We start from the raw sequence: 14401 nt of genomic DNA on the forward strand, positions 1-14401 counted from the left end.
GACCATGTCTGGGGTCTCTCTCGTACTGGGGAGCCCAGCACTTTACCCAATATTCCAGATGTGTCTCACCAGTGTTAGGAGGAAGGATCACCTTCCTGGGCCTGCTGGTGGTGCTCTTTGTAATGCAGTCAAGGATACAGCTGGCTTTTCTTGCCACAAGGACACACTGCTGGCTCATATTTAACTTGCTGCCTACCAGGACGCTCTGTAAAGCTGCTCTCCAGGCAGTCAGGCCCCAGTCATTTCTGGTGCATGGGATTATTCCTCCCCAGGAGCGGAATTTGACATCTTCCTGTACTGAACTTGTTGAGGTTCCTGTGGGCCATTTCTCCAGCCCAGGTCATTCAGAACAATGACATGGTCCTGTGGTGTTTCAGCCACTCATCCCAGTTTTGTATCATCTGCTAGCACTCTACCCATCATCCAGTTCAGTAATTGAGATGTTACACAATATTGTCCCCTGGGGTAGACAACTATTAAGTCACCTCTGGCTGGACTTCATGTCACTGCTCCCAACACTACAACCTCAGCAGTTCTGCCAGCTTTCAGTCCACCTGGCTCTACCTTTATTTAGCCCATATTTCATCAGCTCCTCTGTGAGAATGAGACACTGCCAGAGGGATTAGTGAAGATAAAGATCCAGAAGCAGATGAGCAAGAAGTTCCACTCATCCACCAAGCCAGTCACATCCTTGTAGAAGGTCAACAGGTGGGTCAGACATGACTCTCCCTTTGTAAATCCATGCTGACTAGTCCAAATCACCTTTGTGTCCTTGAGATGCTTGGAAATTGTTTCCAAGATTATTTGCTCCACCCTTCCCATCAGTGTATTGTTCCCTTGATTGTCTTTCTTGTCATCCTTGAAGACAGAATGTATCTCCAGTCTGTTTAAATGTTCCAATCCCCCTTTCTTGTGCCAGATTTTCTCACTGGTTTCCACTGTAGATCAAGGCAAAGAAGGCACTGAATACTTAGATCTTATGATGTTTTTGTACTGTGTTGCCTGCCTTATTCAGTAATGTGTACGTATTTTCCTGATTTCTCTTTTTCTGCTAATACACTCAACAGCAGCCCTTCTTCCTGCCCTTTACAACCCTTGCTGGACTGAATTCCAAGTGAGCTTTGGCATTCCTAACCCCATCTGTGCATACTCATGTAATTTTTCTATTTTCCTCCCCGGTGATTTCCCCTTTATTGTGCTTCTCATAGACTTCCTATTCATGCCTGAGTTACATCTGGAACTCCTTGTTTATCCACGCAGGCCTCATGCTGCCTTTGCTTGATTTCCTGCTAGATGGGATGAACTGTTCCTCAGTTTGGAGGAGATGAACCTTGAATATCAACCCACTTTCCTGGACCTCATTGCTTTCCAGGACTGCATCCCATAGAATTCTTCCAAACATAAAAATGACATGAAAAGTCAAAGTCTCCTTTCTTCAAGTCCAGAGTTGGGATCCTGCTCCATCCTCTCCAGATTCTGAACCCCACCACATCATTAGGGGCAAGGCTGCCCCTGACCTTCACATCCCTGAGCAATCTTTCCTTGTTTGTACCTATGAAGTCCAGCAGAGATCCTCTCCTTGTCAGCTCCTTGTTCTGGCAGAGATACTGCAATCCTCTTAGACCTCCAAACCAGATCTGTCCCTGGAAGTCATGGCTAAAGGCTAATGCTTTCCCAGGACTGTGGAAGAATGTTGACCTTGTTCAAGACACGGCATGCTGTTCATGTGGTATTTGCGTTTCCTGTAGACAAAAAAAAAAAATTACTGAAGCATTCTTTCTTACACTTGTGTAGTATAAATAAATATTTTTGGATGCAGGAAGCTAACCTTTCTCTAACCCCTGAGAGTTGGTGTCCAAACTTGCTTAAGCTTGCTGGAGTAATCAGAAAGGCAAACAAGCTGATGGAGGAACTTTATTCATTGATCTATCTGCATTCCTGCCAAACTCTGCATTTTAACTAATTATGTACTTTAGATCAGCAGATTTATACAGTTCACACTTCATTATCCAACAAGCAGAAAATACTCTGCTTGTGATCTGAAGTAGTGCAGATCGTTCTGCAAAATCCAGATTATTCCTGGGTGGATCTTAAATAGTTAAATTGCAGTGAAAGTTAATCAGTGAAGATTTCTGTTAGCAACATAAATAGTCCTTTGTTTGTAAGTTGGCATGGAAAGAGGGGATGGCAGATAGTGTTTCCATCTTCTGTCTTGGATCTGGTCTGACTGACATACTGAGGAGCAATGAGCATTTGAGTGCTTTCACAGAATCACAAGGTTGGAAGAGACCTTTAAGATCATTGAGTCCAACCCATGTCCTAACACCTCAACTCAATCATTGCACCAGTGCCACATCCAGTCTTTTTTAAACACATCCAGGGATGGTGACTCTACCACCTCCCCAGGCAGACCATTCCAGTACTTTATCACTCCTTCCATAAAAATCTTTTTCCTAATATCCAACCTATATTTCCCTTGATGCAGCTTTAGACTGTGGCTTCTTGTTCTGCCAGTTGCTGCCTGGAGAAAGAGACCAACCCCACCTGACTACAGCCACCTCTCAGGGAGTTGTAGAGAGTTGATAATGTCACCTCTGAGTCTCCTTTTCTCCAGGCTAAACAACCCCAGCTCCCTCAGGTGTTCTTCACAGGGTTTGTGTTCCAAACCCCTCACCAGCCTCGTTGCCTCTTCTGGACACACTCAAGTGTCTCAATGTCCTTCCTGAACTGAGGGGCCAGAACTGGACACAGCACTCCAGGTGTGACCTCACCAGTGCTGACTGATCCAGGCCAGGAGCCATTGGCCTTCTTGGCCACCAGGGCACAGGGCTGGCTCATGTCCAGCCAGCTGTCACCTGTACCCCCATGTCCCTTTCTGCCTGGGCACTGTCCAGCCACACCATCCCCAGCCTGTAGCACTGCAGGGGGTTATTGTGGACCAAATGCAGGACTCAGCACTTGGACTTGTTAAATGTCATCTTATTGGACTCTTCCCATCCATCCAACCATTCCAGGTCTCTCTGCAGAGCCCTCCTCCCTTCCAACAGATTGACACATGCTCCCAGCTCTTCACATTTTGAAAGCACAGATCAGGACTAGATAAGTGACAAAAAGTTGGAAAAGCCAACATATGTAATTCCAACACTGCTTTGGGGTAGACACTGGATCACAGAGGACTCGAGTTGTCAAATCCTCGCAAAACAAACATGGTCTAGTCCTGAAACTAACTGAGGTATGCACCCTCCAGCTTTCAAAGTGGCTGTTTGCCAAGGTCAGAAACACACATTTTCCATCTGGCCAAGGATATTTCATTGTGTTCTTCTTTTATATCAGTTTGTGGGAACTGTTACAAGCAAAATATGAAATATGAGCAGTGAATGCATCTTTTGCAATAACATGAATGAAAAATAAGGCAAAACCAAGCAATGTAAATTGCTTTCTCTTTATGCCTTAATTTCTTCATTATTCATTGTTTTACTTCTGGGGCTTGGAGTGTGTGTTATAAGTGGAATATCCAAACTATTATCTATTTTACTTTGTTCTCACCATGGACACTGTGAAAATTCTTTAAAAAGAAAGTCCCATATCTTGGAAACAATCTGCAAAATAAATCTTGGTTCTTAGGTAAGAAATTGTACCAGCAAAAAGAGTGACTGGACCATTCTCAGAGCAGTACTATTTGATGTCAAGTGTGGTTAAATGACATCGAGTGGTTAAATGCCAGAGGTGATGTACTTTAGAGAAAAATAGGTGAAACCAACATAGCTTGGTGGTAGAGTGAGGATGGAAAATGCAACCCTGAGGAGAGCCATTCCAGAAAGAAAGCCAGCATAGGGGGTGTGAGCTGGTTACTCAAGTGACTGCATTGCTTTACCTCCACAGAGCTGTAAGCATCCACATGGGGACGTGGGACATGGTGCCTTCCCTTCCTCCAAACCAATCACTTTTTTTGGCTGCTTTTCTCTTTACAGGAACCCAGACCTCTGTATAACAAAAGATGCCAGTTTTATTCCAGTGGGATAGGATTCCTGTATGATGCCTACCAGACTGAGGTAAACAAACGCACCTCATCATGTGTTCATTTCTGCTGTGCTGGGGAGGAGGGAGGGAGATGTTTGAGAGCATGTCTGTGCACATAGATCATGGGTAGATAGAAACCCTACTGTTTTTCTCCCACAAGTGACTCCCTGCTTGTCCAGGCCTCTGATGATTCCAAATCACTACAGTCAGTGAGGTTTTGAGTCATCATCAGTGTTTGTATCCAGTACATTACTCTGGGACAGGAATTTTTCCTAGTCCATCTATGCTGTAGAGTTAGTGTCTGGAATGTGTTTGTCACATTGGCATCTTCCTCTAAGAAGGCTTTTGTAGACTCCAAGTGGAATAAGAAATATCTAAATTAATCCATTTGTATCATTCAGAAGACTTCAAATCTCTGTATTTATCCAGCACAGGCCAAGAACATCAGTGGTTTGAATGAAACATTTTTATTATCTTAATGACATTGTCATGGTCAGAAAAGTGGCCATATCCAAATGAACTTCCTAAGAAGTTCAGATTTTGTTTCTTTTCCTATTTTATTATTGTGGTAAATTGGTGGGAGAGAATAGAAAAGCAAAATGGAGAGCAGCTAAACAGTGATATAACTTTGAAGAAGGCAGTTGTTCTTCATCACTCTTCCTGCCATGGCTAAGAAAAGGTGTATGGGGAATGTTACCACTAATATTTCTAGAAAGCTTAGTAAACTATACTACCAAATTTAGCTGCTCCTTAAATCTTGCTGCTAGGGCATCCTGTTGTTGATTCCAGAAAATGTATGACAAAAATATTTCACTGATCTCCTCATGTAAAGACTGACCCAGACAAACCTCTGCAGAGTGACAACACCCTTTCCTGTAAGACTTACTCCTTCCTCTTCTAAAGTGTGTATGCACACTCAGACATGGCCTGAGAAATGCTTCTGACTCCTGTAATAAGCATGTAGTTGGCGTCACACTGACCACAGCTCCTTGCAGGTGACCCCAGCCTCAGGCTTCTGGTCAGACAGTTTTCCACAGCTCTGTTGATTCTGAGAATGTCTAAACTTGGGCACCCAGAACTCCTTCCTCTATTCTGGAAAAAAACCAAACCACATATCTTTTAAAAGTGTAGATAGTTTCTAGTAACATTCTTGTCTGGTTGTTCATTGATTTAGAGTTAGGGTATGCTAATTCAGAGTTAAGGATCTGTGGCATTTATACTTGGATTTTGCTTTTCCAAAGGTAGCCAGCTAGTGAGCAGGAGACATGCTCTGCATGTCAGGCAAACACTTAACTAGGAAAGCAGATTATTTACTGTCTGCAAGTTTCTTTTTGATTGACATCTCTCACTTGTAAGTGGTCTCTGGCTCATTTGGTTTGCCTATTTCAGTTGTCTTTGCTCAAAGCAGAAAGATTTTTATTTTCTTGTAATTACCATGAGTGGAGAACATATCTTCATTGGTGCCTTGGAGATAAACAATCACAAATGTCCAGGACATGAAAAAAGCTGTGTCTGGTCACTGAAATGAAATAATAGGTCTTGACATGCAGAATACCTACAAATGGCCTGTTTCCACCACCCTTGCTCACACCACACACTGTTTTGTTTATTTTGGTTTATTCACTGTTCTCCTAAAAAGGAGTGTCTTGTTCTATGCATGTTTTAAAAATGCAGTGATAAAAATAGATAACTACTGCAACTTCCTTGGCCAAGAATATGTGTCTTGCAGTGTGGAAGCAGCTAAGAACATGTTTAAGATCATGCTAATCTCCCTGTTTTGCACTTCTAGCCTTCTCCAGTAAAACAGACAGACAGACAGACTGGCCTTGTTATTGTTTGGAGAGGGAAAACCTACTTTTATTTCCTAGTGGTCCCCAAATCATGCATCAGAACAAACCACGTTTTAACCGCCCATTCCATCTCATAAAGCCCTCCTATCCCAGTCATGCGTGTGTAATGGGAAAAGGTAGGTCCTAGGCCATTTTCACCACATACAGGAGGTCAAGTCTGACAATACACTGAATGCAAAAGCATAGGGCATCCCACAAAATGGCTGAGGTGGCACACTGTTCCAGGATTGTTTTTCAGCCTGCTTTGGGATCATCCAGGTGGGATGGTTCAGTCACTGCCTTGATTAAGCTGATGCAGTCAGTGACAGTACATGCTCCTCTTCTGCAGTAAACTGCAGCTCAGGCTGACAGCTGCAGCTGAATGTGACTTCAGGCCAACAAAGCCCTTAGGTTACACTACAGTAAGTTCAGACACAATGGAGCAATGGTGATGGAACAAGGCCCTGTCCTTGTGACAAGTGGGATGTGTCTGTATCAAATTGTGAGCTCCATTTCCAGACTGCAACCTAGACTGAGACTGTCCTTTCATAACCTACCATTTCAGGATAGAAGAGCTGATTTGTATGAGATACTAACCACAGGTACAGCCTTGTCCTGAGCAGCAAAGCAATCCCAAGGAATCATTTTAATCTCCTTCTGACTTTAGTTTTGTCACCCATCATCCACTGCTTGATCAAATCCTGCTAAGGACAAGTGTGACAAGTAAGAGACCAGTTGTGAGATGAACTTCCTCTGTTGCTGAGTGTGTGTGTTTAAGGCTTTCCTTTTTGCTGGAAACAAGCACGTGAGGAATACAGACTCATCAACAGTGACAGTTTTCATACTAAAATGATACACAAATACAGAACTTAGGAAGTGAGAAACATCTGATTTAACAGCTCTTGTGGACACTATTCCATACAGTAACACGTTTGTGGCTCAGCCAGAGCTGTCTGATAAACTGATAAATCAAAAGCAGGCATGTATTCCTAAACATGCTCCTACTTATTCATTATGAAGGGTTTTCCATTCAATAATACATTTTAATTGCATTTTGTGAACAAAATAGTTCTCAGTGGTTACGTTGTTTTGGTTTTTTTCTATCAAATAAAAGCTATGGAAAGAATGTATTTTCTGGCTGCTAGCTTTTAAAACCTGACAGCTCTCCAGGATTTCAAAGTCAATAATCTAAAACTCTCAGGAAAAAAAAAAAAAAAGCCTTACATATTAAATATTTCAATTGGTCTGTAGTGCCAAATAGAAGTGATTAATGCTTACCACACTTAAGGAGTCATTAAAATGATTTTGTGTCTGGATGGAGAGTGGCTTACATGTGCCTGCCTTTATTGTTCTAACATCTGTCCATCCCTGCAATTTCTCCTCACATAAATAAACCTTTTCAGTTTTGTATTCAAGAGCCTGCAATAAATGGTACTCATTTTCTGGAGTGCTTGGATCTTTTCTGAGTTATTCTGTTTGTGGGTTTGAAGATTGTTCTCGCTGTTGTTCATAATTATTTCCTTCTTCAGGAGGGTTTCACTGAAAGGGGAGAGCTCCCATTTATTGGGAGCTGTTCAGATAAATTGGCTCCCTTGCCATTTCCCCACTATAACAGATTGGTTCTCTTATCCACTTCAGTGCTTGCTGTAGTGTAGTGTATTTCTCCAGACCCGTGGTCAGTTCATCACAGATGTAGAGATCTGAGGCTCATGACTGCACACTCTGGGTCTCAGCAGAATAGCACCAGGCAGTGCAGCAAAGTGCTTGAAAACTCTGGCAGCCCTGGCTGTGGGCTGGTGCTGGGAGCTCTGGGCTTCACAGTGCAAATACCCTCACACTCAGGGGCTGTTGTCCTGGCTAAAACTCCTGTGAGCTCAGGGATGTCCTTCTGGCTTCCAGTCATGAGTTTTGGAACCTCAGGATCTTTCTGCACAACAGGTAATACAACTTGACAATGTTGTAGTAGCTGTTTTGTTTTTTTTTTTTGTGGTCAGTACAGTACAATGATTCACACAACATTGAAACATTGAGCATAAAAGTAATTCTGCTTTTTTGGCAGGTGACATGTCATACCTTAAACAGCAAGTGCCAGCTGAAAGTGAAGAGTAACACATGCTATTGCTGTGATCTGTACAACTGTGAGAAGTAAGTACCTGTGTGCATTCCATGGCCTCCGAGAAATTCTTGATTGGTTGTCCTTATTCATAAATGGTAGGGCCTGAAGAAGTAACACAAGGAGCTTGTATGCTGAGAAATCCAGTTCCTCTGCAATTGAAGTCCTGATGCCAGCATGAAGTAGGTCAAGAGTTGTTCATTAGTGTGCTGTGTGATCAAAACTGGTCACTCAGTTACATTCCTGTTCAGATATATGTTGGTATGGCAATGCATCTTCCCATTAGATTTACTGAATCTTCTGCTGGGCTCACCCTTTGCACATCTCACTGTTATAGAATGACAGAATGGTGTTGGTTGGAAGGGTCTTCCAAGACCATCTAGTTCAATCTCCCCTGCCATGGGCTGGGACACCTTCCACTGGACCAGGCTGCTCAGAGCCTCATCCAGTCTGGCCTTGAACACTTCCACTAATAGCACATCCACAAGTTCTCTGGGCAATCTGTTCCAGTGTCTCACCATCCTCACAGTGAGGAATCTCTTCCTAATATCTTAATCTTCCCTGTTTTGTTTAAAACCATTTTCCCTTGTCTTATCTCCACCTGCCCTTGTATATCATCTTACCATGCACTCTCATGCAACCTCTGCAACCACTACAGTTCAGCCATAGACACTTTTCCTTCTTTCCCCCCTGTGTATTTCTCATCTTTCTTCCTTCCTACATCTATCTGATTTTGGTTTTGCCTCCTCTTCACATGCTAGCAGCCCTGAATAACCCCAGTCCTCTGTAAGACTTGGCTAGTGTGATGTCAGACATAAACACTTTAGGCATGGGGCAACAAGGTGGGAACAATCAAACTTCTATAAAAGGCTTTTGCATGAAAAAGTAACTCTTAGATAGATGATATCTCAGCTAGAGAAGTAAAATGACATTTGAGACTAGAGGGAAGTGATTTATGCATGCATATTTCTTATGTAGATGAGAGACACAAATTGAATGAAGATTTATGGAGTGGATTAAAATCCTCTGTAGAGTCTTTTGCTTAAGTAAGAAATGTTAAATCTGTACATGATATAGGTATACAAAACAGGTGGGAAAGGTAGAGAATGCTCAACTTTGGTACCTTTTCTATGACAGACAGATGATGGAACATCGTATTTGCAATGCAGTATGTATATATTGAGAGTGTTTCCTTCCGTGGTACGCTGCTCATGCCTGCATGTTAACACTGAACCAAACAGCCCAAATCAACACAGAAAAGTGCAAGGGTGTTAAAGGGGTGAAACTATTTGAAATTGTCAAAAAAAGTGACTGAAACTGTTGCTTAAAGTATAAAGTAACCACAAGGAGAGATGAGGCATATTTTCCCTTTCAGATGGAGATCCTCAGTGCCATTTTTCTAAGACATTGAGTTTGTCTCAAACACCTGGGACTGATCACTGCTGTGACATTATTCAATGATATAATTAAATGTGTGTGTTCCACTATTGTCAACATTCTACAGTGGACAGCAAGATCTTATGCCACTAGAATAGACAAATCCAGGGTAAATAAGCAGTCACACTTCTCAGAAGACTTGGCAATTCCAGTTCACAGGATGGCTAGAGAGAAGTAGGAGGAGGCACAGGCCCCAAAAGTGATTTTTTTTATCAGCCATGGAATAGACTGATATGAAGGCAGGGTTGCAAATCTGATTTTCTCAGCCTTATGGCAGCTGAAGCTGTAGATTTATTTAGTTAAGATGGGCTCATAGCAGGGCCCAGGTGAACTCAACAGTAGTGGTTCTTCAGTGCCAGAGCTATGAGCTAAAGCCATTGACTGGATATTTCCAGAAGTTACTGTGCCTGGCTTGGTTCTTCCCAGAAATGTTGTGGACTGCTCTGCAGAGCTTTCCCTAACCACACATGCACATATACTGTGGATGGAGGAACAGAAGAGTGAACACAAACTGCTCACTTCTGGTTTCCACCATAATCTGATGGCAATTTGGCAATTTCCTAACAGTGGAAAAACAGGCTTGGCATTTAAAAAATTTTTTCTAACTCAAATAGCTGCCCTAGGAGCTCATTAGTGGTCTCAAATTAAGGCAGGTACTGGAAAGAATTGCAGGAACCTGTGGTTTCAAATTTGGCAGTAGGATATTTCTGGCTTTTGGCAAGGCACTGAGGTGTAACTTCACCACATGCCTGATCTACAATAACCAATGTGGTGTAGAAATATGAACAAAGATTTCTGGATAGTGCAATCCTGAGTGTAAAGACATCTTTATACTGTACTGTGTTGCATTAATTTGGAACCACGGACACCACAAACAAATGTAGCCAGCTGGCAATATCTCTCTTCCTGTGGTTGAATTAATGCTTAAGCAACTTGTCTTCCCCAATTTCTGAGATGCCAGCAGATTTCTAGGTGAGCTGAGAGGAAAAGCAAAGCTAAGCAAGCTTTATCTGGTAGCTAAATGACAAGGGCAGCATCCATATACCAAGATTATGTCTCTGCTTAGAGACACTGAACAAAAAATAAAGAAGGGTCCATGCTGGTAACCACCACCAATCAGCCAAACTAGGGTTGGTATTAGTTGGATTACATTTGATGCTGGTCTTAGCAGAGCCAGTTTTTCAGCAGGGCTTTCTCCAGTTGTTCTGAGCAGTTTTGGTGAGAGCATGGATGTAGTACTTCGCCAAAGACAAAAGCAAGCAGGAAGGAGTCAGATCCTGTAGTTCTCTGCATTATGTGCAAAACCATTCCTGCCCCAGTGATGTTGACTGCATTCTCTTTCAGTTCAGACCAGTCCTCCAGCTACTATGAATTTCTCGGTGTGAGCAGCTGTCAGGATGTGCTTCACCTGTACAGACTGTTGTGGTCCTCCACAGTCCTCAACATCATCGGCTTGTTTCTGGGGATTATCACAGCAGCCATTCTTGGGGCATTTAAAGATATGGTAAGGCTCACAGTCTTTTTGCCTTATGTGAGGGCCTTCTGCTTGTTGGCATTATCAAATTAGTTAAGGACATATAAATGTGCAAAGGTGATGCTTTAAATGTGTTTCCTGGGTGTTGTGGGAGTCTGGAGTGTTGTGAGTCGCTGCAGAAGATGAGTGTAACCCAGATTCTTGTTAATAGCTCCTTTGGGGCAGATTAGAATGAAACAATGCTGAATGGTCAGTGCTCTTAAATAAACAGTGTAGGGTTTATTATAGAACAATTTGGTTGCAAAGGAAAAGAGGTATGGAGCTGTTTCAGTGGTTATTATCTATAGTAACACAACAACACAAAAGCATTGCAATAGAAAAGCACAACATCAACCAAGGACACACACAAGGGAAAAAAAGAGAGAGAGAAAGTTCAAGCATGTGAGGATCTCACCATCCACAAGCAACAAGACTTGGTTGCTGCACAGTCTTGGTTAAAGTGGTGGTGGCTGACCACATCTGTCTGGTGGTGGAGGAAATCCCCAGAACACAACAACTATTGGGTCTATGTTCACTGTGGTTCAAGATGGAATGCTCAGGTACCTCCCCCTAGGTGGGAAGCTTGATGTAATAATGTGAATTTCCTTCTAAGACAGCACAGCTGCCCATCCTAGCAGCAGTTCAGTAAGTTAAGTCCCATCAGCAGCGATAAACATGTTGAGGCCACAGACAAATATCCTGAATTCCCTGGTACTTCCCCAGGGGGAGGAAGCCCCACAACTCAGTGGTCTGTGCAAGGGAGCACAGCATAGCATGACAAGGGGCACAGTCCTCTCCACAGGATCCACAACCACATTCACCCTGTGCCTTATCAGATCAGAGGTTTAGCCACTACACACCCAAAAGTTCACCTCCTCCATCTCAACGCAGCACCCTGGGGTCTCAACAAAGGTGGGGATGTTTTGAGTCATTGTCCCTTAACAATTCAGCCTCTTTCATGGATTTTCATACCTTTAGGTGAAGCTGTTGCCAGCTGTTCACAGCTAAGTGGGTCAAGCCCAATCAAATACATGAATGGACCAAAAAAACCCTCAACAGTGTGAACAAATGCTGGCAATTCATTTAGCGGCATATTTTTTCCCCCTTCTAATTCATCAAAAAATGTGGGGGCCAGCACTGGAGTCTAAGGATGCTAGCTTGTAGCTAACATGTGAGTCAAGTCCCATGTGTGATTGTTCAACACTTCAACATCCTGTTTTTTTTTCCACTAAGGAATGCCACCTTCTAACTGCTCCCTGTGGTGTTGTGCTGATGTGCACCACAGCATTCAGAAGAGACTGTGTGGTGGGAGGGATTCTCCAATGAAGTCACTCATTTGCCTGGGCTTACTGTCAGGTTAAAGGGTGGAGTTGTGCTTCCTGGGATTATCACTGTCAGTGGCCATGTTTAGTAAAGCAATGCCTAAAGACCAAGAAAGGGGCTCACTATTTCCTAGGCTCTCAGGTGAGTGGTAGAACTAAATGGGCATAGGCTTGGAGATGGAGGTGAAATGCAGGAACCAAAGGGAGGTGTGATGGCAGCACAGGTCATCTTAGATCCATGACATGTCTGGTCACTGTTGCAGAGGAGGAAACTGAATAGAAAGATGGGTAAAATGAATAAAATGAGAGAGCAGGGAAGAGAAGGCAAGAGAGATAGCTGAGATGTACATCAGGACAGGAGAGGGAGCGGACTGGCAGGAAGGGGCTGCTCAGAACTGGCACCCAGTAAGCCAAGGACCCAGTCAGACTGGAGGCTGTCCAGGCCCAGCTCTGACCACCCAGCATTCCTTAGGAAGCATGCCCAGGCTATCTACAACATGTGTTGGGTGCTTAAAATCATGCTTAAAATAGAGCAGGGCCATATGAGTTGATTGAAATTCACCTTTGTTAAGAGTTGCAACATTTCCTGGAAATATTCCTCTATCCAGCTTAAGCTAAACAAGTGCACTGAGCTATCACGTGTAAGAAATGTGCAGCTGAGGTCTCCTTTTTGCAAGGGACTCCTGCAAGGAGTTGATGATAACAGCTTGCAGCCAGCCACTAAAGAGTTGCAGCTGCCCAAAGGGAGTAAAAGCAGTTTTCCCATCTTAATTCATCCTCTCCCTGTGAGAGGAACTGAAGGGGAACAGAAACAACCACAGAGGGAAATGAGGGGAAGAGCAGCTGGCATGTGGAGTGAAGGCAGCTCTCACCTACAGTAAGTTTTTGGGAGAGCACTGCAGCTTAGTGCTGCTATAAATGTTTTCTCCTGCCTAGCAGATGGGTGCAAGTGCAGCTGTGGGAAGCGTGCAAAGAGCCAACCTGAGCCCACCCAGCGTGTCTTGTTCAAACCTAAGCTTGCATGAGATGTGGGCTGATGCTTTGATACAGCTCTGTGCTTTGCTTTCTGCATTGCTTGTGAGGAGCACCAAGCCAAGGAGATGTTCCTGGGAGAACTGCAGTCTCCATGATCTGGCACATTCCCTTTCTGGGATGCACAGTCTGGTCTGGCTCCTCTGACTGGGTGGCATAAAATCATGGGGGGAAATTGCAGCAGAAGTGGATGTGCAGCTTGACCCCAAGCTTAGCTGAAGTAAGTCTGTAAAGGCTCCAGCTGAAAACCTCATCTGAATAAGCTCTTCAGTGTCTCCACTGAGTGTGAGCAGAAAAAGGATGTCATAGTCCAAGGGAAAGATGAGTTTGTGCCAGTCACCTCAGCTACACTTGTAAAAGTCTTACTAAAGCACCAATCCAAAATGAAATGTTTGCTCCTTGCTCCTGCCTGTGCTTTTCAGGGTTCTTTTGAGTTAGTACCAGAGATAATTTTCTAATCTGCTTCTCCCTTTCCTGACAAAAGGAGTAACTCTTGGGGGAAGACAGGGGCCAAGAAAACATCAAGCAGAAGAGGAAAAGAAAGGGGCATGGGACTGAAATAAAAAGAGCAAAATAACCCATTAAAATATGTGAGAGAACTGTTTGCTTTGCTTTAAGATTTCACCTTCTCACATAAACGCTCACTGGCATTTTTCAGGGAGAGCTGCAAAGCCCCCTGAAATGCCTCACAGCATTGCTTTGGGGTTGACTTCCAGAATACACAAGGCCAGGTTGACCAGTCAAACAAAAAACATCATGTTTATCTCTGGGGAATGCTGGCAGTCAAACCATGTTACAAAGGGGAGAGTTTGCAAAACAGTGCCCTTTCCTTTAAACCCATCATATTTCCTGGACAGAAAAAAAAGTGTTTTGGTTGTTTCAGCTTTTCTTTCTTGTGACAAATCCCTGGCACGCTCCGTGTGGTTTTGCTGCCTGCCTGAGGGCTGTGCTGGCTCAGTGGGAAGTATTTAATTCTCTCCTGACCCCCAAGGTGTCAGCTCAGTGGCTGCTGTGTTGCCCATGGGGCTGCTCCCTGTGATCTGCAGGATGCTGGGGGAGCTGCAGTGCTTACAACAGGAACCCTCCTTTTAAGATCTACAGCATGCTTGGATGTAGGACATGGAAGCAGTTCCCT

General features: G+C 43.6%; 1 protein-coding gene across 2 annotated transcripts in view; it reads left to right on the forward strand.

The window, feature by feature from the left end:
• Window positions 1-14401, forward strand: part of TMEM255B (transmembrane protein 255B) — a 67573-nt gene that overhangs the window by 47099 nt on the left and 6073 nt on the right. For both annotated transcript variants that reach the window (XM_086880274.1, XM_086880275.1), the window contains 3 exons: window positions 3972-4052; window positions 7909-7994; window positions 10744-10903. In XM_086880274.1, coding sequence (XP_086736400.1) covers window positions 3972-4052; window positions 7909-7994; window positions 10744-10903 — 327 coding nt within the window. The remainder of the gene's footprint in view (window positions 1-3971; window positions 4053-7908; window positions 7995-10743; window positions 10904-14401) is intronic.

The sequence above is a fragment of the Cyanistes caeruleus genome, chromosome 3 (genome assembly GCF_971803275.1).
Source record: "Cyanistes caeruleus chromosome 3, bCyaCae1.hap1.1, whole genome shotgun sequence".
NCBI lineage: Eukaryota > Metazoa > Chordata > Aves > Passeriformes > Paridae > Cyanistes > Cyanistes caeruleus.